Source organism: Cygnus olor, chromosome 8 (assembly GCF_009769625.2).
Source record: "Cygnus olor isolate bCygOlo1 chromosome 8, bCygOlo1.pri.v2, whole genome shotgun sequence".
NCBI classification, from domain to species: Eukaryota; Metazoa; Chordata; class Aves; order Anseriformes; family Anatidae; genus Cygnus; species Cygnus olor.
Window position 1 is genome coordinate 11,665,251 of NC_049176.1, and position 26,077 is coordinate 11,691,327.

At 44.6% G+C, this 26,077-nt stretch overlaps 1 protein-coding gene across 2 annotated transcripts; it reads right to left on the reverse strand.

Moving 5' to 3' along the window:
* Positions 1-428: 428 nt before the first annotated feature.
* On the reverse strand, positions 429-25,696 carry FAM20B (FAM20B glycosaminoglycan xylosylkinase). 2 transcript variants are annotated; one of them, XM_040564702.1, is made up of 8 exons: positions 25,613-25,696; positions 18,308-18,837; positions 15,537-15,623; positions 13,086-13,195; positions 10,715-10,886; positions 8,093-8,284; positions 5,936-5,995; positions 429-4,175 (listed from the first exon to the last, which is right to left on the reverse strand). In XM_040564702.1, exons 2-8 carry the CDS (start codon positions 18,682-18,684, stop codon positions 3,944-3,946), a joined length of 1,230 nt encoding a protein of 409 aa, XP_040420636.1. In that variant the 5' UTR covers positions 18,685-18,837; positions 25,613-25,696; the 3' UTR covers positions 429-3,943. The 2 variants fall into 2 exon arrangements, with proteins under 2 accessions (XP_040420636.1, XP_040420637.1); XM_040564703.1 differs by lacking the exon at positions 25,613-25,696 and adding an exon at positions 25,039-25,464.
* Positions 25,697-26,077: the final 381 nt, after the last annotated feature.

Genomic DNA, 26,077 nt, shown 5'->3' on the forward strand with positions numbered 1-26,077 from the left:
ACTTGCCAGTTTATATACATACCTTTTGCCAAGTGAATACACTGTACGACGAGCCAACCTACTGGGACACTACCAAGAAATCATCCTAGGTGTTTGGCAGATGCAGGGCCCTGGGATGCACGCTATAAAGCAAAATAGATTTGCTCTCTGAAGACCATCTAAGCCTAGCTGTGTTTTGTTTAGCATCACTTTGGTACACTCTTCTTAAACACGTCCTTCCTTACCAGCAAAGCTCTCGCAACCAAGCCGCGCATTTGATCCCATTCTTGAAAAAGAATACATCCCTGGAATAAATGTCATCAGTAAGCATCAGTGAAGGAATAACCGGGAATCACCAGTAGCAAAACGATTCAAACATTCAATCCAGCAAATGTAGGAAAGGGGGAGAGGGGGAAGGCATGGAGAGAAACTTAAACAATCCATCAGCGTTGCTTTATTAAAATCTTTATTCACACAATGTTGCTTTATGCAGGATTTGACCCTGGGGGATACAAGTAGAAAGTCATGATTGCATTCTGTTTTCTTATTAGCAACCTCCATTTGTGCAGCTGCTCCCAGGGGCAATCCTCTGACAGCTCCAACAGGGGCGTCTGTTTCAAGAATCTTGCTCCAGCTGCCACAGCAAATAAATTACCTTCTTAATAAATTATTATTTTTCAGTTGAAGTTTGTTTGGCAAGACACACTCCAGTTCATTAGCTGCTGGAAGAGGAGCTGATTTCAGTGTTTCCTCCAGCCCGACTGCTGCCTTCGGAAGGAGGAGATAAATAGCAGATGGCTGATGATGCTCTCTTTTTAATTGGTTCTTGAGTTCTGTGCTTCAAGCGCTCTGATATTACTAATATCCACAACATAACCATTTTGTAACATCTGGAGCCAGCGAATTACAGTGTGCACAGTGAACAAGAATTAGAAGTGTCATGAAAACCTCATCGACAGATAGCGTAGCACCTGCCTCACAAACAACAACATTTTTTAGAGGTTCAAGCAGACTCTGTTTTGCATCTGGATGTTGCTTCTTATTTCCTTTGCAATGGTTACAACTGACTTTAAATTTCTCAGGGTTCCATATTAAAGCGAAACAACGATCACTGCCAAAACACCAGTGATTACTACAATGCCAAAATTGGATCTTCCTGATTCTGGGTAAGAGAGGAATTGATTCTTTTTTCCTGCTGCAGAACACCAAGCTCCAGTGGTGTTTACTGTGACCAGAAGAGTCAATATAACCAAAACAAAAAACAAAAAAAAAGAAGGAAAAAAGCACCTATTTCCTGCTTACTCCTAAATGATGATGCTTGACTTCATGCCCTTTGTTTACAACTAAACCAGTACAGTACTTTAAATCTTTGACATTCATACTGGGGGAAAACTTATCCCCAATTCGGATCTGACTGCAAGGTTCAGCTTAGAAGCCCATAAACAAGCAAAGTATAAGCCCTGAACATTAATTTCATTTCATAAAGACAGGGTTTTTTGGAATTTGTTACCAAGTCAAACGTGAATCATCAGCTGTGCTGAAATACAAATCTGAACTTCAAATTTCCACAGAGCCTTCCCAAAATATTAAGTGCTCATGATTTTGCTCAGAGAAAAAAAAAAAAAAAAAAACTTTAAAATACTTCAAGCCGCTCTCATGTGCTTGTGTCCCCTCTCATGTAAATCACCTTGAACTTTTTGGGAAACAAGTTTATGCCAAAATGGCTTAGTGTGGACGTATTCTGCTTCAGAACAAAAGCATTCACTCACCACCTGTTACTCACAGTACCTCCCAACCAGTGAGATGTGACTGCAGGCCACACGACGTGCCAGCCCAGGGCACTTGGTGCTGCACTAAGGGAACCCACCAGGCACCGTCCACACAGGCTAAATGCACAAAGGACCATGGCTTCTTAAGCTTGTGTTATATTATCCAGTACAGCCATAGAGGCTCCAGTTTAGCACCAGCGTCCAAAAAGCTGTCTGTGCATCGGTCCTGACTAGCAACACCAATAAATAACTCTGGCTCCAATACTGACTGTGGAGCGAGTCTGTGATGTAGCCAAGTCCAAAAGACATCTAGAAGGACATAAAAGCCCATTTCAGGAGAACAGCTGCATTCTACTTCCAAGATATTCTGCTCAGAAAATGACAAAAAGACGTCAACAAAATAAAACTACATTTTAAAATAACCTCTTTCACTCATACCTCTTTGATCAGGTATGGCAGCAGGTGCAAGCGCCAGTAAACAGCTCTTCATTTTATCTGCCTGCCACACTGCTGCAGAGGTGGAAAGATTTTGACAGACACGTCAAGGAGAAGGTCTTAAACTGACATTCTGCTGCTCTGGCTCACAAGTCCAATATGATATAATCACTTTGGGAAGTGATATGTTCCCTTACTTCTAAGGACCATACTGTGTGAACTGAAAATTGATGTAAAGTCTTTAAATTTGGAAACCTGCTGAAGAAAGTGCTTCCCCTACTGGAGACAGATTCAGACCTACCACGAATGTGACAAGCTTCATGGCCACAAGCTCGTCTGCAGTGCAGACTGATGCAGTGCTGAAGGATGACAGGACTAGCACAGATGAGTGCTGTGAGGTCACCCCAAAAAGCCAACTTGCACAGACATTTTCTCACCTTATGGCAAAACCATTAGCAGTGAAGACACCAGGATGGACACCCCGCTCCGTCAGAACATCCCAGTGGGGGTTGCAGGAAGCAGCAAGGCAGAAAAACTTACTGGAAATGCTCGCAGCTTCAGAGCTCAGCCGCAAAACGGGCCAGGTAGAAGGTGGGACTGAAAAACTGCTGGCGTTCCACGCAAGGGCAGCACTGAGCTGTGACTGCAGCATCAAGCAGCATGAAGCTCTCTCTGTGGGAGATGATGAGGAAAGAGCACAGCTCAGGGTTCTCTCCACTCTTCAGGGCCTTGCCCACGGCTGTTGGTTACTGGGGAAGTTCAGCAACACACCTCGTTTTTTTTGTCAGTGCGACACGTCCAGATTCTCCAAATTAAAAGGGGCATGCAGTAAGCAGCAGGACCTCGCTAAACGGAACCTGTTTCCAAGGACAGATTCTGTCCTCCTTCTCAGCTACAACATAACAAAAATTTGGTTAACACAGACACAGTACTGCAAAGATAGTTCCTCAACTCAGACCAGGTTCCTTACCAATGGAAAACAGTGACAGGACATGTGGAAACTTACTTTAACCCCTTAACTATCAAGTGCTATATAACCACCCTGTCCTCCTTTAAATCTTCAACCCTGTGGATAAATCTTTGATAGGACTTCAGCGGTAACACTGAACCTTTATCACAAGTGAGACAACCCCCTTTCTCAGCTTTTTATCGAGGAGAGGGCAGCTGAGCAGCAGAGGTCCCCTCTCCCACCCCCAATGGCATTCAGAAGAACATCCCACCCCCCGGGGTGGGGGTGCAACTCTTCAGTCTAGTAATTATTTTATTCACCACTTCCTCATTCTCTAAAGAAGCAGTAAAATGCCTAACCAGCTCACAGCTGATTACATACAACCCTGAATCAGACAAAACTCACACAACCGTATGTGGGGAAGAGAAGGGGAGAGGACCATACTGTTCACCTCCGTTTCACCCCTCTAGAATCAGTCCACAAATTGGTGCCTGTATTCCACGCACTTCCACCAACACCAAGAGCCATTTTCATCCAGTGCAACGTCCACTGCCGGCAATGGACACACCGCCATGGCCAAGATGCCACTACGGGTAATGAGCCATCCAAGGCTCAAACTTCCCACCTCTCACTGCTGTCAGCCCACGGTAAAAGCCAGCGTCACCTCTGTTTCTCTGGCTCGGAAGCTTCCTGTTCATTTCAGTCCATCGTGGCCACAGCCTGTCAGAACTGATTGTGCTGTTTTTCTATCGCTTTTTTTTTTGTTTGTTTGTTTTTTAAAAAAAGGAGTTTCATCTGTGTTCCACTACAATTACAAATGAGACAGTGTCATCCTGTCTTCCACCAGCACAACATCTGGCCCAAACTGGTCTGTGCACTGCTTCACTGTAGCCAGAATGCTGAGAAGCCGCTGGTCTAGGGCATCCAGATGAGGGTCAGAAAGCACTGGTGAGATGGGGTCATGCGACATGGCCGTTTTTAAGGCAGACTTAAGTACTCCATTCTTCAGGTAATTGAGTCTGTTCCAGGTAGAAACCCGGATGCTGCAGAAGAAAAACAAACATGTCATCACACCACCCTCCAGCTAAAGTCCTGTCAGCAATACCAAAAGCCAGCCTCTGGAAGGAGCCTGTAACATCGTGATTTTATCTAAATAGAAAGGAGTTTATCACAAAAACGACCTGGGGAGAGGGGGCGCCCAGTTATAACCACAGCATAATTCTTATGTTATACAGAAATACTTTCAGCTCCTAGCAAGGAACTTCTTTAACCCTGAGACCTTCTGGACAAAGTTCGAAAGGGAAAGGAAATAAACAGTCTGTCTGTTAATGCAAAAACAAAACGTTACCTCAGGAAGAGTGTAACTGACCAACAGTTAATCACAACGGACACAAGTCACTCAACTGAACTTCCACAGAAAGTGAACACGTCAGTGATCTTTCTGCTTCAATTGCCATTAACTTTGTCATGTTAGCGTATCCAAGTAGTCTTTTCTGTGAAGTCTCTTGGGATTTTCCCTCCAATTTTTGTGGTTTAGAAACATGGGTCTAAACTCTTTGCTTTTGAGGGCCTCCAAAGAAACAAGCAATAAAAGCAGGTATAATAAAAATAAACCAATACTTAAAACAATAAAAAACCAATAGTTAAACCAATAGTATAAACCAATAGTTAAAACAATGAAACTTATGACTTCTTATATGGCGTGTGCCTGGTATCACAAAGAAAGGATATCTGAAAAGCAGAGAACTGCCAAGTCCGTTACATAAACTTCTCTTCTGGTTACGTTTGGGAGAATGTAGATGAGAAAGACTCAAAAAGATCCTCATAAAACAGGAAATTAAAAATGCATTCAAATACAGGAAAACTAAAGAATTTGAAAATCATTTAATTTAATTGTTCTCCATATGGCTTCTGCAAAAACGTTGCAAAATGTAGGTCAGGTGTACTGTAGCATGCATAGAGCCTTGCTTGGAGCAAGCAGGGGGGTGAGAACTCAGACTTTCTGCAGAGTTCCCAGGTTTCCCAGGCTCTTTTTTCCAAGCTGAGGAGTTCAGGAGACAGAACCCTCCAAGGACAGGCTCAAGGAACTCTCAGCTAGATGCTTATTTTGGAAGGTTTAAAGGAGTTTACATTATATTGAAGTAACAGATGCAGGAAATAGATTTATCAGTACTTTTCTTCCTGGTATTTGTATTTACTTGTTAATGAGAAGTAGCAAGGGCCTGGTGAGAGAGGGGCCACAGAAAACAGAAATCAACAGCTTGCAGGCACTAAAAATAAAATGAGCAAAAACCACAGCTTACAAGGCCAAAATGAAAACCAAATCCTGCAAAAAACTACAAACCTCTCTTTGAAAGCCACACCCTGAGCAGTGCTATAGTCCAGTTGAGAAAGAACACTTGGAAATTGAGGTGGTTAAGTTGCCAGACACGTTTAGTCCTTAGCTTCTGTCAGGGAGAACTCAAACTGCGATGTGAACTTTTATTCAGCAGGAGTTGGATGAAGACAGCTGCAGATGCAAAGTACCTGTCATACTGACTAGGAATAGATTTGACCAGTGACCTGGAGGTGAGACTACTTCTTATAGTTTACCGTCTGATTTACTACCTTAATAAAAATGTATTTCTGAGCTTCTTGAGCACTGACAGTACATCAAACACACGCAGTACTTCAAAAAAAGAAAGCACTGTGTACCTGAGTGAGTATTTCCAGGTTGCCAGAAGGCTTCAAACTTAATTGTACCGCAAATCTAAGAACAGAAATTTCATAAGTAAAGTGAACAGCATCCCTGAATTTCACTTACATGCAGCACTGATAAAGGGGAGCTAGAATGCTTCTTTCATCCAGGGCAGGGTTTCCAAAGCTGAAAAGCAAAATTAAAAAAAAAAAAAGTGAACCAGTTGAACACTTAATGTTGTTCTCATCATCAACAGACTTGTAAAGAATTCAAAAATCAATGCTAGGCAATTTCATGCTCCAAGAGCTTAAATCATTTAAATTAAAACATAAACAGGCCATGACCAATTACAGATATAACTCTCAACAGCATCAGTTAATGTACCAGATAAATGGAAGCAACACCAGTGTACCTAGCTCTTTATCAGACCACGGCACCTTAGAAACAAACTTCAGAGGAGTTAGGAAACTGGGCTCATCTTGCAAAGTGGGGGAAAGGAATAATTGGTATTCTGGACACAGAGCATGAGTCTTGCCTTTCTGATGCAGCTGGACAGGGAATGAATGAAACAGTAGCCATGTAATATTTTAGATGGCCAAGTTTAGACCAACAGTTCAATATACAAGGTGATCGAGCTTAACACTTCATGATCACACTTTCTAAGGGAGGCTTGCCAAAAGAATTTCATAGTATTTTAGCCTTCAACTACATACATGCCTTTTTTTTTTTGCCAGTTTTTGTAGAATCATAGAATGGCTTGTGTTGGAAGGGAGCTCAAGGATCATCCAGTTCCAACCCCCTGCCATAGGCAGGGACACCACCCACTAGATCAGGTTGCTCAGGGCCTCATCTAACCTGGCCTTGAACACCTCCAGGACATCCACAACTTCTCTGGGCAACCTGTTCCAGTGCCTCACCACCCTCTGAGTGAAGAATTTCCTCCTAACATGCAATTTAAACCTCCCCTCTTTTAGTTTAAAGCTGTTGCTCCTTTGTCCTGTCTTTGTCTGCCCGAGCAAGAACTCGCTCTCCATCTTTTTAATAAGCCCCCTCTAAGTACTAAAAAGCTGCAATGAGGTCACCCTGGAGCCTTCTCTTCTTCAGGCTGAACAGCCCCAGCTCTCTCAGCCTTTCTTCGTAGGAGAGGTGCTCCAGCCTCTGATCATCCTCATGGCCTCCTCTGGACCCCCTCTAACAGCCCCACGTCCTTCTGGTGCTGGGGGCCCCAGACCTGGACGCAGGGCTCCAAGTGGGGCCTCACCAGGGCAGAGTAGAGGGGGACAATCCCCTCCCTCCCCTGCTGCCCACCCCTCTGGTGATGCAGCCCAGGACACAGCTGCCCTTCTGGGCTGCAAGCACACACTGCTGGCTCACGTCAAGCTTTTCTTCTACCACAACCCCCAAGTCCTTCTCTGCAGGACTGCTCTCAGTGAGTTCTTCACCCAGTCAGTCCTTTTGTCTGGGATTGCCTCATCTGACAATAAAGGTTAACCTCAAGAAGGACTTCTCATCAGTTCCTCCCAGTTACTATGTGTTTCATTTTTTTCTTGACAATAGTTACCGTTTTCTATCTAAAATTATTTACAAAGTCCCTTAAGTATTTTCAAGTGTGTGGTTCTGCAAAAAATAGCATTACTGATCACCTTATCACACTTCTATGATTTTTCCTCATCTATCACAGATATTACCAGAATTCAGTGGCTGGTGGATCCCAGCAGTAAGCACCTAGTACACTCACATCATTGTATTTTGCTTTTACCATCAGCTCTTTCTCTACTTTAAACTTTTATACTTTTATTGCTATGGTAGACATCCAGAAGGCACAAAACGCCAAATCACTCAGAACGACATCTTGAAGGTATCTACTTATACTATGGCACTCACTAATACTCGCTAGTAAAAAGTAAATCCTAGAAATTTATAATCTTCTACCACTTAAATGAGTACAACTCTGGGGCAGGTCTGTGGTAGGAGGAGAGACAAATAAACCTTTAAAAGCTGCTTTTGATAAACAAATTGTACTGGCCTAATTTGGGAGTTTCTGGAGTTTAATGAAGACTTAGCCCAAAGCAGGCACAGCTATGTATCTAGACCACGGAGTAAGTACAACAGCCCTTGAAAGCCCCTAATATTTGGTGAGTAATAGGGAAAGCTTTGGATTCTTAGCAAAAATGTACTAATGGAAAAGTAAGTGACAGAAAGAAAGAAAACAGAGACAGAGCAGATAAATGTGTGCCCTCATGCCTACTGAGGCCTGGCCACCAGGATTTCCCTTTGCTTCACCTTTTGGCGTTATCCAGAAGGATAAGCATACTGGCTCCTTCATCATCCTGAAAACTCTCGTAGTGATGCCGGTCAGCGTTCCCAATCAAATAGTCAAATATTGCGGTGTCAATGATATCAAGCAGACGGGGACCCGAGTCATAAGGTGAAGTCTTCTTCACAGCATCACAATAGCTTTCATCATACTCCCACCTGCAGGCCACCAAGAGAAACCAAACCAAATCTTCAAGGAATGCTCACACCACAAGTACTTACAGCAGTCCCTCTACTCAACTATCAGTGCTTAAAGAAAAGTTAAATGCAGCAATCAAGGCTCTATAAAAAAAAAAGAGCTAGACAAAAATGTTTTATTAGAAGAGTAAAACCTGTATTAACACCCTAGGGTATGGAGCTATAGCTTTAGTACAAGGTTACACACCACCTTCCTACAGAAAAGGTCAGAGTTTTCTTAATTCCTGCGCACAAGGCAGCGGTGGTTGGGCTGCCTCACTGCAAGATGTCCATTGTGACTCACCTCCCCTCATTTTCTAACTAAGGACTTCGAGTATCACGTCTATTTCTACTGCCTTGATCAGCTGCCACCAGTCTTGCTTTCCAGCAACCCTCTGATCCTTTTTTTCTGCATACTGTAAATAACCTCATTGTGGTTAATGACTTCCACTGGCCTAAGGGCCCCACGTGTTCATTCTCTTCCACTCACAGTTACTTCTTTCCTCCCCGTTTTCCTTTTGGAGTCTCTCACCTTCTTCTCCACTGGCAAGATTTCAAGCGTCTCTTTTCTTTCCTCTTCTTATACACATAGCCTATGCATGTACCTGCAGTCTTACAACATAGATTTCATGTCTCAATTCTCCAAAGCTAGGATTTTAAATTTTTCTCATTTTCTTCTTTACAGTTTTCAAAGCTATTCACCACCACCACCAAATCAGCCAGATCTTTGGCGTATATCCTTTCCATCTGTCTACCTAAATAACAAGTACATCTATAACATCTTCCATGTAAGGACTGAAACAATCCTCTGCAAAATAGCAGTTAACTTGGAAATGCCTTAAACCATCTGTGAATTGGAAGGAGAAATAGAGGAAATAAAAGCTGGAGAAACTCACTGATATGCTCAAAATCACACACAGTAATAAAAGCAGAGAAAAGATAAGAATTTAACTACTAGAACTGTCACATGCCCCACCTCATCTTCTAGAGATCTGGACTCCAAGCTCCAATATCCCATCCTTCCTCCAGTTACCCAAATCAGAGTGGCAAACATTTATCTTCTCAGTGTTTTGGTTAACACATCTCCAGTTTCCCCTTTCTTTTGCATCCAGGTCACTTGATACATTTGATACACTTCCTTTATGCTATATCCCTCTCTCCCTCAACTGTTTCTCTTATTTTACTTTAGATCAGTACTTAATATTCTTGGAACAATTTTTCAGATATACTATGTGCTCTTCTCATTTTTCATTCAGTCTTTCAAGACGGATCTTTCTCTGACATTTATTTCTGATCCTTAATACCATATTAGCCTAAGACTTCAAAGGTCAGGAATTTTATCTATCACATGTCCATTAAAAATTATGTAGACTAATGACACTAGACGATTTATGTTCAAAAGGCCAACTCAGGGCAGAGTAGAAGTAGCGAGACTGGGAGGAAAATGCCTACAGTTATTTTTCCATGATTATCTGATACAGAAAAAGGAGAGCAAGGCATCTAGACCTTTTAATTCTCCTGATACCATAGAAGTCAAAAGTGCAACACACTAAGGTGCAAAACAGGACCATGCAATCCCATCCGAGCATAAGCTTAAAATACAATGTATATCAATCAAGTCAGCGCATGTATCAGGGTAAACTCCTGCGTAAGCAGGCAGTATAAGATGAAAAACAATCCTTCAAAAAAAGAACACACCTCCACAAAATTCAGTCAGTTCATTACTGCAATTGACCATGTTCAAAATTCAGCTGATTCTGACCTGCTGAAAAGGAGATAATGTCTGCTGCTCAAAAATCAAGCTATACGTTTAATGCTCTAAAATAATTCAGTGAAGCCTTTGGATGAAACTAAGAACAACTACATCACTGGAAATCAATGGAAATCTTAGATCAAGGACTAAAAATCTCTTTCTAATCACTTGTCCAGGATACAAATTTGGAAAAACTTACTAAGGTCCAAACTATCTGCTCTGGTCATGGCAAAAACATCTCCAACCCAAACACTCTAACATGCTACATCTTTGTACAAGACGTTAGACCCCACGTGTGTCCTCCTACAAAAGCATTCTTCAGATGCATGGTCCCCAAGCACTGATGGTATCAAAAGGAGGTCTAGCAGCACAAGAATCTTGCATTTTCAGAGCTTGGAGTGATTTTATAGTGGAGTTAATGTACCAGACAACAAAAAGGACAGCACTTAGTACTGTGGAAAACAACAAAGATTTCCTTCTTGCTCATTTTCATTTAAATTGCACGCTAGCCTTTTTGACTTCTACTGTTGTATCAAGAAAGCTGTTGACAAATTCTGGGTTTAGAGAAGACTTGCTCCATTTAATTAGCCACTGTATTGCAGGGACAATTCTAGCATAGATTATCATGTACAAAGATTAACCCTGTCACGATCTCATACCTGGCAAGTTTGCCTTCACGGTAAGTCCTACCCCAAGGGTGTCGATGCTTCTGAAGAGGCCAGACATCTGGTAGCCACAGAGTCACTGACCCCTCCATGATGTCCCCATCTGCACAAGCTGGTTCCGTTTCCCGACAATAGTAGCACTTTCCATAGAAGCAAGTGTTATTACCTTAAAAAGAAATAAAAATAGAGCAGAACTTAATTTGAGGGATGACAACTGAAACTCAGGAGCATGCTGCTGCTGCAGCAGAGCCTCCCCTGCAACAGCATTTCACTGCACTTGACCTCATGCTTCCTCTCTCTAAGAGGGAGAGGCTCAAAAGGGATTGACAGACATCCATTCATTCAAAGCAACATTAAAGACTAATACTTCAAGGTGAGAGTATTTATATTTTCTGATGTTTTTATCACGCTGAGAGATAATACAACACTGCACTATCACCAAGTTTTTTGTGATCCCTTCCTAATCCTCCAGACCTCGACTCTGCAACCTTAGCACTGCTTGTTTAACGCGCTTGTGTCAGATTTCACACTTTTTTTTGAAAAAGTTGACTGTGAAGAGACAACTGAAAAAAAGATTAAGCAGAACACAAATGAAGTTGGAGCACTGAGACTTGCCACACAACTCAGCTACTTGAGTTGACCCAGCAGGAGAAAGAAGCAAACATTCTTAGGACCCAGGAATGCAGCTCTGTCAGAAGTTTCACTGGTGTCTTCTGACAGGAGAGAAATGATGAAGCCCAGCAGCCTTTAGTCCGTTAAGTGCTACATAGCCTGTGGGGTAAAATAATCTTTGTAGTCTGGATTAACTTCTTTAGCTTAACCTTCTCTGCCACATCCTCCTAACCTGCCTTTGCCTGACCCCCTGCCAAGTCAATTCCCGTTCCATTCTCACAGATGTTCTTCCAAAACATTCTTCAACCATGTCTCACTTCCTTGCTACACCCCTTATTCCCCGTCCTCTTTCCTCCAGCTCTACATCCAACATCCTCCCCAGACACCAGCATGTGCTTCTCACTTTCCATCCTTACACCGTGGGTCCCTCTCTCTCCTCACAATTAGCCATGTCACGGCAGCCAGCACTCCTTTGCAGTCCCCCATTCAGAACTGGCTCTTATGCTCTTAGCATCCCACTTGGACAGCTGGAGGACATCAAGCAGACGATCACTTACAGTACTGAGCTTGCAGCCCACTAGATCTCAATTTGCATGGACAGCCCTGCAAGTCTCTCTTCCTATGAATGGCTTACAGCAGGTTTAGCACCTAAGATTCTAGCCAGGGCCCTAGCAAATCTGTACTGAGCATTCATGAACTATCTTTCCTTCAAAACTTGAGAAACAGAGTCAAATTTGGGTTGACAAGAGATTCCCCCCCAGTGCAATCATCACAGTTCTGACCGTTTCTTTGGTTTATGCTCTGTAGAACAAGGGGTTCCAAGGAATCTAAGAAGAGGCAATGAAAAATTTTTGGAGCCACACTTTTCAAGTCAGCTTTTGTGCTAGAAAACTGCTTAGTTATTTTGGCTGAAATGAGAAAAAGTAAAGTCTGCCTGCAGCACACACCCAATCTAAATGCAAGAAGTTTGGCAAGGCAAAGCTACTCACTTCTGAAAGTTCAACCTTATAATGGAAAGCGTTAAGCAAACTTAGAAGGTGAGATTACCAGCAGTGTTTGTAATAGAAATATATACAGACACATACATCACACAGATCAGCTGTAATGAAGAATCATCTCTAAATTCTTCTTCTTCAAAAAAAAAAAAAAGGTTATTAGGTATTTTATGAAAAGCCTGAAGGATTTAAGGGTGTGGGCTGAGTCCCTTGTTGGTGCTTAATGACCACCTGGTAGGAGCTCACATTAGTAATTCTCATTCGGTCCCCTTTACAGCATTGTGACTGTAAACAACATAAGGAAGTTCTGACACAGTTATGCATGCTTAGCAGACTGACGTGGCACAAACACCACCTAACACCAACCAATGCACCAACTCTATAAATTATCCCAAATACCCCTGTGTCAGCATTACACACAACTCCATTCTTTTCCTTTCAGGCCTAGTAACAGACATTTCTAACAGCCTCTGACAAAAGAAATACTATTTTTACTCAAAAAAAAAAAAAAAGAAAACATCTGTAACAGCAGCATTTTAGAACAGAGAAATTGCAGATGAAAAACTACTTGGAGAAAGCAGTCCTCCTCCCCCACCAGCCGGGGTTATACAAGTGTTAAGATCTGTCTTGGCACAGAAAGAGGCTTACCAGCTTCCTGTCTGATGGTTAACTGTTCTGTGTGTCAGATTCCCACAGCTCTTTTTTCCATTAAACAGATTTTTCTTTACTGGGCTGCACAATCCATGGAATCCACTTACCTACAGTCATGAAGGTGCCCAGAAGCTGCTCTGTGGCAACTGGTTTGATCTCTGTACGTAGATTCACAAACCGGCCAACCACCAGTGGAGCTCGTCGGAAACCCAGAATTCTGATTTGGGGTAAAAAACAAGCAAACAAACAAAACAACGAGAGGAGGGATGAGAATTAGCAACACAGGCAGCAGTTTTAAATTAAAAATAACCAAACAATACACTGTCTCTGTGCCACTGTGTGAAATCAAGATGATTTGAGACCAGGGAATAAAATTGGAATGCTGCAGCAACCTCCTCACTTCTCCAAGGCAAAGTAAATAAACCCCTCTTTCTGAAGTGTCTGGGTGTTCAGGTGCTTTACAGGCCATCAGTGACACTCTTTTATTAGACTATTTGCAGCAGAGCAACAGAGGATGAATCATGCTCCAACTCTGAGAAATCAGACCTCATGCCAGAAATATCTATCATCTGTCTTGTAAACAGGCTCAAGCAGTAACCATATGGCCTCTGGGCTGGTCACCTGGGAAGATCATTCCTAATTTGTGGAAATTACAATCTGATAAAATGTTATGTATAAGCCCAATTCAATCGCACTTGAAAGTAAACAACCTAGGAGTTTAGAATGGTAGAATAAAACCACGTCTGAAAAGTGCCTGGAAAAAAAAGATGGGAAGAATAATCATCAGACTTGCAATCACGAGATCCAGGTGCTACTCTCATGTCTGCCACAGACCCAACTCTCTTAATGTATGCTTGATACCCATTTGGTAGTCCTTGCATCTCGGACTCCTTTCCCCTTTTTTGAAGGGACAATCTCCATTCCACAGTAATACTGGCAGAGTCATTCCTTAATAGCTACAAGGTTGTTTAATTTTTTTCAATATTTAACAAGCAGGTCCCGTAAGTATAAAATAATTCTAAGGAAGGGCTCCACAAAATGTCTGCCTGAACAAACCACGTATGCATGAAAACAAAGCTCACGGCCAGTACAGATACGCACAGTTTGAGAAAATGCAGGTGTTACAAATAGATAAATGCAGAAATCATATCCAAAACACCTATCCATGTAGTTTCAGGCCCACAGCTAAAAGTCCAGTATTCGGCATAGCACAGCCTCCCCACCAGTGGTAAACACAGTATGATTCAGGTCCTTCTTGAAACAATAACACTCTGGGCCAAAATATGCAACAGTCATGATTAAAACAAATGTTCACGTATGTTATATGGGCAATGGTTATATTGCTAGGTATTCTTGAAGAATACAGAGGTACATATACAAGAAAAGAGGAAAAGGCCTCCAAAAAAAAAAGCCAAAGAGATAACGAGGAAGAAAGAGAAGGAAGGGGTTGGACACTGGGATGGGGCTTTGAATTGCTCTCTTACAACGTTTGGTCTCATCTTTTTCAAGGAAACTGTAGCCTGAATTTTTCTGGAAAACACAAATGAGCAATAGACATCTGGCTCCATCTACAATTTTTTTGTCTTAATACACACAGGTTTTGGCCCACTACCTGAAGATTGCACCAACAGTGATGGGAATTACACAGCTAGTTATCACCAAACCAATTTCCATCACCTGTGCAATGAGTTCCACAGATGAACTAGGATTAGCAAACATACCTTTAACCACCTACAAATTCACTCACAGTGAAGAGCCTCTTATTTATGTACTGAGAAGGGAAGACTAAAACTTAAATTAAGTAAACCACTCTAGTATTTGTCCCTACCTATTGCCTTGACCAAGGATTTACATCTCTTCATCTAATAATTATCATCTTTAAATATCTTCAGAAGTCTTCTCCAAGGTGCCAACGTCGTCCTCTTACAATGAGGAGACCAAGACTACACTCAATTACTCAAGATGAAACTGCATCTCTAACCCATGTTTCACAACTATTGATACTCAGTGTTTGGTATTTTCCATCCTGTTCTTCGTATTACTGTAACTTCGGATTCTTCTTCTTTTTTTTTTTTTTTCCTGGTAATTTCACCTCCAGCTCAGGTACACAGAACAACCTCAATACCCGTGAACACAATTAATAGATAAATAGCTGCTTTTCCTCCAGGATACACCAATTCACATTTAGAACTGTAAGTCTAGACGTTCAACTTTCCTTTTAGCGTAGTGGACATTAATCTACCACATTTGGCAGTTCAGACTCTTGCACAGAATTTGGCTCACTCTTTCTTCTGAATATGATATAACAGTGGTTTCAGTGCTTATTCTCCTTTCCAAATATCTCACAAAAATCCTTAATGTTAGAATCTTGCCAGATCTTTGCAATGCAGTTTCACAAAAAAATAAAAACATCACTTTTACTTTTGGCTTCAATGTGACATATTGGCAGGTCAGAAACATCTCAGATGTGAGATGTATTCTTCAAGGGACTCCTTTTCCTCCCACTCTGAGAAAGTTTACCAGAGACAATAAAACCACGTAGTCCAATAGTTGCATACCTATCCAAGTGAAAGGCTGCCACTTCTGCGTTGTGTCTGTCATAGCCAGCATATGGTTCTCCTTCCACTACATAATCCCTGGCATACCTGTAATTGAAGTAAATCAAAAAAGTGATTCATGCAGGATTTCCATCAGTTTTGCTGTTCAGAGAAACGAGTACAATAACTACTAAGCTAAACGGTCTCTGGGTCACTTTCAAAATGATTGCTTGTGGGAGAGGGAGAAATTTGTGAGATTAAATAGTGTACAGACTACTGAAGTAGTAAATAAGGAGGCAAGGTCAAAAATTTACAGTGGTCTCAAGAGCCTGGGAAGCAGGGCCCATTCAAACTAATGAGTTCTAATTCAACCATATGCCAAGTCACATGTAAGAACAAAGAACACAGACCTGGCTACAGAACAGGGGCATATTTATACTGGAAAGCAGCAACTCTACAAATGATTCTGGGGTTAGAATAGATTGTAGATTAACATGAAAATACAATCTGATATCGTGGCAGAAATGTCAAATGCAATCTTTTGTAGTTAGAAGATCAGCAAGCGTGAATCTGAGAATAACGGATACAGAAAGTCCCTTTCTTTTGGCGAAGAACAGACACAATTAACAGCAAGAAGTAGAAAATTGACACTCATTACAACAGCAGCAGCATACCATGGTGAAGTGTTAGGCTTTTTTTTTTTTTTAATAGAAGTTACTTAAATAGTTGAGGCAAATAAAAATTTCAGAGGTTCATGACATCTGAATCAGGTCTAGATACTGCTTAAGAAGCATAAAATACCACTATCAATACTGAGAAAATGAGTGAAATGCAACACACTGTCACATAAAGCAAGGCCAAATCAGATTACCTATTTTCTCATTTCCACCTACAAATCTAATTGTGTAAACTGGATGATTTTTCAACAGACTTGGGGTTCAAGCAGAAGCAGCAGTAGAGTACGTGAAGCCACACGGCTGGCTCTACTTTGATGTTTTAAACCTGTTCAGAGAAGAGCTCTGGGGCCAGACAACATTTCACCAGTCTGAGCCTCTGCAGGGCACCTCAAGAAAGCATTAACCAGTGCTGGATGCTATGCAGCTTTTGGAAGGAAGATCTGACAGATTGCTGCCAAATTTGAAATTAGCTCCAAACAAGCACTTTATTTCACCTAATGCACTGGCATACAATGGTAGCAACCATTAAGCATATTAGCTTAAGCTAGATTTCGACTAATTCTGAAATGAGATAGCTACCAAAAGAACACAGCTTCAGAGTCAGGTCTTCTGCATGTACTTACAGCAGGCTTTTGAAAGCAGGGTCATCTTTTGAAAGCTGCAGAGCTAAAACTGATCAGTAAAACACAATCAACTTCTTGCTTCCATACACAATAGGCATCTAGCACCTCCCAGGGTAAAGGTGGCAAATCAAGAGAATCCGTTCTTTTCCAGCCAGTGAGCTCCCTCAAAAAGGTTGGTTAATACAGCAGCTTTCATACACCTTTCAGGTCAAAAGCTGAAAGTTAAGTAGACTCTCCTGCAATGACAGAACAAGACTCTACCTCCACGTCTAGCTATTCAGCAGTCACAAACAGAGCACAAGTCTACCAGCACGGCTGCGGCCAGACTGTCTAGGACTCCTATAAACATTCCCAGCAGCACATCTCCTTGATGGAGTGTAGTCAGTGATCGCCTGCACGGACATTCCACTATTGGAGTGTAACTTAGTGCTTGGTGAAACTCTTTACAGCACTCACTTGGACAGAAAGCACTACGGAAATGTCACGTCTTGTTATGGCACGTATTGGATGAGCTGCCTGCCTTACCACCAATGCTCCTGTGTGAAAGGTTCACACGGTTAAACACTGCCTGGCCCCACAGTGAAGCTCCAGCCAGGCCAGTAACTGATCATACAGAAACAGGAGTGCAAGTTCGAGAAGTGGAGGGCAGATGTTTTTCCTCATTCTCTAATCACTCGTTAACATGTCAGAAAAACTTTGTAATTTCTCAGTCCAACATCCTTTGGAGACAGATGTACTCATTCTGGGAGGACAACACTTTACATTTGCAATACGCTCCCATAAAACACCTTTTTACATCTTTTTTTCCTACTTTCTTTTCCCCCAAAGGCAAACAGTTCAAAAAGTTTTATAGATGTGCTCAAGATTTCATAGATGTCCAATCACATCAAATTTCCCTTCACATCATTGTAAACAGAGGCCTTACCAAGGAAACATCCCTACCTGCTCATTCTTACTTTGCTCCTCCAGTACTCGCTACTGTCAGACAAGAAACCCATGAGTTTTTGTTTGACCTACCAAGCCATTTTTACAGCCTACATGTAGCTACTCCAGACATCCAGATCTACTTTTAAGAGCACTGTGAACTTTCCCTCCTTCCCTATTTTTGAACTGCATTCTCTCATGGCAGTTTTTATTGAGAAAGAGTAGGCAAGACTCGTCTCCACACTGCCAGAACCGGCACTTCCAGAATTGCGAAGATACTGCTCAGAAACACGTTGATTTAACCAACACTCCCTCCGGACTGAATACAGTGATTATTCTTTTAACCTGCAGCAAGGCTGGTTCAAGCACCAAAGCTGTACAGCCTGACAGACAGCTGGCACAGCAACCTAGTGTTACCAGGGGACCAGCAAAGCTCTGTATTGTCTCACAAATAACAGAATGACCTTTCCATTTGTGTGCAAATTTGTAACCTGAATTAATGCAACAACGTGGAGACAAAGAAATACATAAAGCAGCTATTAACTCAGTCACTGAAGGCAGTATTTACCTCTTGGGTTTGAAGACAACCTTCTGTCCTCCTTCAAGTATTAGCAAAGCTTTCAACTGGGTCCCTTTGTATCCCACATCAGCTTTTATTATTTTCTTTGTTGACATGGCGTGCATAACAGCCCCTAGCTCGGGTGTCTCCTCGGGATACACCTCCCGGGGCACCACCCACTGGGCTGCAATCTCCCAGGGGGACTGCAACGTGTGGTCGAGGCGGGGGTCCAGCTCTACGCGGAGGCTCGCCATCATGCGGTGAAAGGCGCGCTGGTCCTCCCGGTTGGCAGCTGAGGTGTCCAAGTTGTCAATGAGGAAAACTTTTGTGAAGATGAAGATGACAAGGAGGATGGCCAGGAGCACGACTCGCTGCTTTAGCTTCATGGTGACTTGCAACCCTTCTCCCCTGACTCTTTCTTCCAAGAGTTCCAGGAAGTCTATCGGAGAGTAGGGTGAGGAGGGGGATGTTAGTTAATGAATTCATTCATAACTTGCATGGTAAGAGAGAGATGGCCACTGAAGCATCTTCTGATACTCCTAAAAGGAAACAACACAAACTTAAAGAATTGTCTTCCCACAGATCCCACCAAGTTGAAAAATCAAGTCTGTTCCTGGAACATTAAGTCTGGATTATCTACACTTGTATCCTAAAGCCCACGCATTTCTGTTAAACTACGTGTTTTGCTGCCTCCCCGTAGCCTTTAAGTGATCTACAAGAAAGGGGAAATTGCCTGATAACATCTCTACGGAGCCAAAATCACAACAGTGTGTGTTGCTAGCTGCAACTACAACGGGCGAGACTTTTGCAGAGAATTATAGTGTAACTCAATGGCTCCAATTTCACAAATTCCTTTCCATTAATACGAGAACCCATGACCACCAGTCTCCTAGAGATTCGTCACTGAAGAGAGATGTCCCAGGTAGATTCTCTAACACTAATAAGCAGCTAGAAGAGTTTCACTGCCTAGTTCCTGCAGCTATAAGGACTTAATTTATTGCATTTCATTTGCAACCACTGTAATTTACTCATCTTTTCTCCATTCTCAAAAAAAGTGACATCTTTACTTTCTTGTGGTTAACTTTGCATCTTAGGCAGTCAACTGTAAAACCAGTAACCACAAAAAATACACGAAGTGTCTGTAACCTCAACAACAAATTAACAGGAAAAAACACAAAACACTAGCACTGTAGTCCCAGAAACGTCACCCAAAACACAGTTACAGCCACATGCGCTTCTATATTTACCTTGGGCTGCAAGATGTGCCTCGCCCCTCAACAAGTCTTTGCCTGTAAAGTTTTACCATGTAAGGACAACATAACACCGAGTTAAACAACTTTATTTCAATTATGAGGACAGGAATTATCTCCATACTATCAACAACAGCAGTTAAAAACCAAGTGGAAACAGACACTATGGCACATCTCTGAGGAGCACCCAGAGCCAAGAGAGATCTCTCTTTGCCCAAGCTATGCTAATCATGCAAACCCCAAATGGCACCCTGAGCTGTGGTAGGACTAATACAGAAAAGCTTTCTCATGCGATTTAACAATAAGCGTATAAACCAGTCATTATTAATCATGTCACTGGAAAAACAAGCCGTGCAGGCTAAGTTCATTTACCAGCAGCAACCAAAGGACAGCGAGACCACGAGCTGCTAGCCGAACACAGATGACAGCCAGCTGAAGAAGATGAAGCCGTGCTGAAGCACCTGCATGGACATCGCGCCCTGCTCACACAGGTCTTAAGGGGTGCAAAGGCGCTGAGGACCTGCACCTCCACTGAAGATGGAAGCTGTGCCAAACGCTGAGGTGCGCCCTTTGACTTTGAGCAAGTCATAAGCGCAGAAGCAGGTTTGCCCCGGTGTAAGGATACCAGTATAAAACCACAGGCAAGCTAAATAATGACTTCACAGCACCTTAAACAAATGTGCATTAGGCAGACCCACCCTCCCTGCCAGCTGTGGGGCTCCCCCAGCTCCCCGTGCGTCACCGTCAGCTTTCCTACGGCCGGCTGCCAGGCAGTTTGGTGATCCAGGCTGCACACCCATCTAACCACCGACCGCCTCCTTCTGTCAGTTTTAAGCCAACCCAAAGAGAGCGGCTCTCAAAGAGAGTTCCCCTAACGGGAGACGATGCAGCAAGCGGCGACAGAGCCTACCTAGGTACGGAACGGCACTGCTATCAGCACCGCCGCCTGCGGGGTGGTCCTGTGCTCCATCCATGCCCAGTGCTGCTGGCAGCCTAACGTGCAGCTGAAACCACAGCGCAACAAACGTGAGCGGCTGAGCCATCCGTTAGCAAACCCGTTACAAAAAGCCCACCAACAGGGACAAGGAAATTCTGTGACCAACTGTCAGGTCTTCTTATTTTCACAATGACCTTTTCCAGCAGTGCCACCAAGTTGAGCATGATCCAATGTACAGGTGACAGCCTGCAAAGCTGTGAGAGGGTGGCTCTTTGCCCAGTTTACCACCTGATTTTTTTTTTTTGCCCTCCTTCAGGTGACAGCTCAGTGCAGTTTGGCCCTTCCCAAGCTACACATCTTGCCTCTTAAATACTTTCTATAAGGCCTGTCAACAGAGGCAGGGAAGAAAGTGAAAGTCTCACGGCAGTGAGTTAAAAGTGAAACATGAACAAGGGGGTTAACGTTAAGAACAACCACTTGCAGCAACATAAAAACCCTCTGAAGGGTACTGAATAGGGTGAAAGAAGGCTTTAACCAAGCACTGTGGTCCTGAGTTAACCATGAGATATTAACTTTAATCTACTGGAAAACAAGCACTTGTACCAATAGTGAAAGACAACAAGCCAGAGGTTTATATGGTAATTAAACCAGATTATTGTTCATCTCAGTTCTGTTTAGGCAGCACGTATTTCTCCACACAGCATGTCAATTTGCATACTGCAAGCATGACAACGAGAGGCACAGACAAGGAAGATGTAGCTGATCTGAGAGCCCTATGTTTTAGAAATAAAGAAAAAATCTTCCCGAGAGAACCCAAAATAGTAATATTCTTAAATCTAAGAAAGGAAAGCAGATCAAGCTACAACTGCTCCCTCCGATCGTAATTTAATTTCTTTAAAACTAGCAATTCTATCATTTTGAACACTGCGGTTGTCAGGATCTGCTTTCATTCATTTTTAAAATCCATCAAAGTTTGTAAGAAGTCCCACAGAAGAACACGGTTCCTTTCAGAACGATTACTCCTTATTATGAGAGATGCATACATATAGATCTTAAGAAAGCCTGACAGCCAGGGTTGGCTGACTAAAGCACTGGACAGAAACATTTCTTATCTTGGGAGCTCAAGCTGGGCACTCACTTTCCTAGGCTGATTCTCAGGAATGCTAAGTTTCTCCAGGGGTACTTCGGGGCAGGGGGAGAGGGGAGAATATAACTTGGAGCCACTGCTTAAATCAAAGGCCATTCACTTAGCCTATCCTTCGTGACAGCTCTGAAACGAATTTTGGCTGAAGGCCTCCAACTATGTAGACAGAAGTCGGCAAAAGAAATTAAATATTTGCTATAAGACGTTTCAGTAATTCCCGTAACTGAATAACCAGTCCTCAGCAAACACTTCTCCCCACGTTATACAACCACTCCTTGCATCCCGCCTGAGCCCTGACCGCAAGCAGGTGAGCCCCATCCGACTCCTCACTGACAGCTGCCAAAGTGAGTCCTCAGCTGCTTTTCCCCAGCAAACACCAACCCCCCAAGGTTGCTACGCAATCGATTTCACACACAAGCTGCAGAGCCTGCACGTTACCCGGGAGGTGCCAGCGTTATGCTCGCTGTTGCACAGAGCGAGCCAGCAAAAATCAATCCCTGCGCAAAGAAGTTTACTGTGGAGAGCAAGAACTTAAGCTTTATTGTTTTAAATTCAAGATGGTTAAGAGTGACAGCACCGGGGTACTGTAAGAAAATATTGATGCGGGTTTGAAAGAAATTAATTTCTTCTAAAAGGGCAATTTAATTTCTTTCCAAAGCAAAGTACAAGCGTTTGTCACAATGGATTGGCAAGGAGGATTATGAAAGCTCGGGAAGGATGAAGCTGGTCCTGAAACAAGGACAGAGATGGAAAGAGTGGCCACAGAAATAAATGAAATAACAACTAAGAAAAAAAAATAATTTTAAAGGGAGAAATGGGGTGAGTAGAACTTCACAGAACAAAGGAGAGACGAGCCCAGGACAGTAACAAAATAAGGGACAGCGATAAGCTCGAAGGAGACCCAGAAAGGAAATAGTCCCAGAAATAGAGAGGGGTGAGACGACAAGGCAAGGATCCCCCCACTTGAAAAAAAAAAAAAAAAAAAAAAAGGAGCAAAGGACCCGAGCAGCCAGTCAGTTCCACATCACGGCCACAGGAGCAGGGGGTGTATGAAATGATGCTAGATGTTCTTTAAACAAAAAGGCACCAGAGAAGGAAAAGCCAAACAAAGCTCCTAGAAGCCAAACAACTTTTAAGCCTCCAGCCAGAGCGAACAACCCAACGGAGTAACCCCGATACCTACAGCCCCAGAACCCACACCCTTCTCCCCCTATGGGGCAGCCACACTGATCTCTTACCAAGCTCAGGTTAACTCTAACAGTGGTGGGGTTTCAGTACTTTTTTGTTTTGAGCTTCTGCTTAGCACTGTCTCCAGCTACCATTATTGAACAGAAAACAGAATCCAACGAGTTCGTTGCTTTATCACCCAAACTCTACCTCCATGTCAGAGAAGTACAGGAAAAAAACCACCTCCCTCTCTGCCATCTTACCATACTTCTGATCAGCTAGGAAAATAAAACAGAAATAAACAACCATGCCAGCTTTTCCATAGTGTAGTCAACTGCCAGGTTTGCCCCAAAAAAGTTCTTTGATTTTCACTATCTTGTCGGGCTATTTCCTCATCAGTTTTGTCTCTTGTTACAGCCAGGTCTGTATCCTCAGCAAGTAACACATCTCCCAAGTCCATACCCAAACACCAGCATCTTCTAAATATCACGGTGGGGTCACCGTGCACACGAGCACCTGAACAAAAGCACACTCACTGGCGCTGAGTACCAACAGCACAGCACTTTACTCCTAGGTCAAAAAGCAGCATGAAACTTGCCTGCTACAAACAGCAGCAAAACCTGTTACTGTCAGCAGCCCACAAAGTTAGCAGAGGACCATCTGAGCTGCCATCTCAAAACCACTTGCGTGCAATACAAAAAGATTTTGTTGTGCTCCAAGTGACAGAAAAGGTCTGAGTGGGGGCAAGAGTTTGCTCTGTCAGCGCTAGGACACAAGAAATCATAGTTCAAGCAATGACAATCTGATATAAATATGGTTAAGCATGCTCTAATTTTTATTTATACTCATGTTTTTGCTTCCTAAACACACCTACGCCCTTTAGGATCTCCTAGGAAAAGGTCTTCAAAAGTTCTCCAATATATCTCAGAAAATGCCTTGAAGAAACAGCGTATAGAGCTGTGACATTTTCCTCTTCCTAAAGCATACTTCAGCCTCAGCAGATCGATCGGTCTTCCTATCCTCTCCTCTCTGGCCAGCTCCTTCGCAGCTCTTGCTTTCTCTCCCTGCATAAGCCTCAATATTTCAGTCTTTACAGCCAGGTTCCCACAGAGCTTTGCGTAGATTCATCAGACTCATTCTGTCACCTCCACTCTCTGTATGCTGCTTTGTGGACTAGTTTAGTAACCCAGTACACAAGGCTTCGTGTGTATTTGCTTGTCTGCTTTTTCTGTTAAAACCCACGCTATCTATAGGCAAAATCTTAGCGACAGTCTATGCTTGAACTTCCCATGCACAACTGCATCTCCGCTTGACCATAAGAGTATAGATAAAGTAAGAAAGATCACAAGCACTTTAACCACCACGTTATCCACGCTTGTAGCTGTGAACGCCAGTAACTGCCTGAGATATTCCCGTACTGAGAGAAACAAAATCATTTTGTTCACCTGTCTGTCTACCTCACTCCCATTACATTCCTTAGCGACTTTAGAACCCATCACCTAAATTTCTGCCACGTTTGTCAGAGGACTACCTCCATGAGCTTTATGGAAATACCCAACCAGATAGAGGACAAAAAACTCAAGGAGCCAAGGGCAACCCAGGGCATCTCCTCGAGCTGCCCAGCAGCTGGCCGGCCACATGGCAAACACCGCCGCCGGACGGAGCTGGCTGTGCAATGAGGAGGGGGCAGCCGGGGACACGGGGAGCAGTCCTGGGGAGAGAGGGGCAACATAGGGGGCTGGGGGCAGGTGGAAGGCAGGCACGAATTGCTGTGGTAGGATGTGGCACACAAGGCCACAGGAAACCAGGCTTCATTAATTCTCCTCACAGAAAAACTTTCCTTCAAGCACGGTTTCCTATGGAAACAAAGTTTATATAATCGCACTTTTCACTGGTGAGCTTTTGGAACCGTCGACTAATTTGAGAGGTATCTGAGAGAACAGTAGCCGTTTTTACGTGCTTGTTGGAACCCGGCGGCTGGGCGGAGCGGGGGGAAGGCTGCCGCGCTACCTCAACAGTTGTCCGCTCGCCTGGGCCAGCCGGGCAAGCAGCGTGCGCACAGCTGGCAGGGCAGGGAGCCGGGAGCGCCGCGGGAGCAGGAGGGGACGGGGAGTGCCAGAGGGATGGCGAGGGGCAGGGGCTGAGGTCACCACGTCGGAGGGTGCGGGGACCTGGTCAGCAAACAGAAAGCCCGTCAGGGCACAACTCCCCCTCGCCCGGATCCAGGGCACTGGGGTCCCACCTGGGCGCGTAAGGAGGCAAGTGGCGGTGCTTTAGGGAGCCCCGTCCAGCCTGGAAGCGGCGGGGAAACGCAGCGGTTCCCATCCTCAGCTGATGTCCTGACGCTTACTGCAGCCGCGTGTCAGACGGGCGCCAGAAACGCGCCCGGGGGCTGCGCACCCCGGTCACGTTTGGCGACACAGCCCGGTTCCGCCCCGCAGACGGCGGGCAGCGGAGGAGCACCGGTGAAGGGGAGGCGCTGCTGCCGGAACCGAGCCGCCAGCGTGGGGGACCGAGGAGCAGCGCAGCCTCCCGAGGCTCCGGGCGAGCCCTCGGGGCACGAGAGGCGCCCTGCCCTGCCCTGCCCGGAGGGAAACGAGGCGGGGCAGCGGCACCGGGCCTGCAACGAGCCTCCGGTGGGGCCGCCCGCGGGGGGCGCGCTGCGAGGGCCCCAACGGCCGTAACGGCCCTAACGGCCCCCCCCGCCCCGGGGCAGGGCCGTGCCCGCCCCCAGGTGCCGCCGAGCCCCTCAGGTCCCCTCAGGCCCCGGCCGCTCCCCGCCGCCCCCTCCCCTCCTCAGCCCCGGCCGCACTCACCCCTCCCGACGGCCCCGCTCCATGCCCAGCGCCGCCACCGCCGCCGCCGCGGCCCCCCCCCCCGCCGGCCCCCCAACATGGTGCCGCCCGCCGGCCCGGCTCCGCCCCGCCGCCAATGGGCGGCCGCCCCGCCTCCCCCGCGCGGCTCGCTGCCCAATCGGCCGCCCGCCGTCGCTTGGCCGAGGAGACGCGGCGCGCCCGCTCATAGGCCGGCGGCAGGCGGCCCGCTCCGCCCTCCGCCAATGGCAGCGGCCGAGGGAGCGCCCACCTGCGGCCGGCCGAGGGGAGGGGTGGTGAGGAAGGGGAAAGGGGATTAACCCTGTCGTGCCCGGAGCCCCCTGAGCCCCCCAGGATGCCCTATAGGGGCAGGGGTGAGGGCGTATGACGGACACCCCACAGCACGGAACAGGGTTATAGAGCGTTACGTTATGTTATATAACAGTGGTGTAGTCCTAAAATATCCCT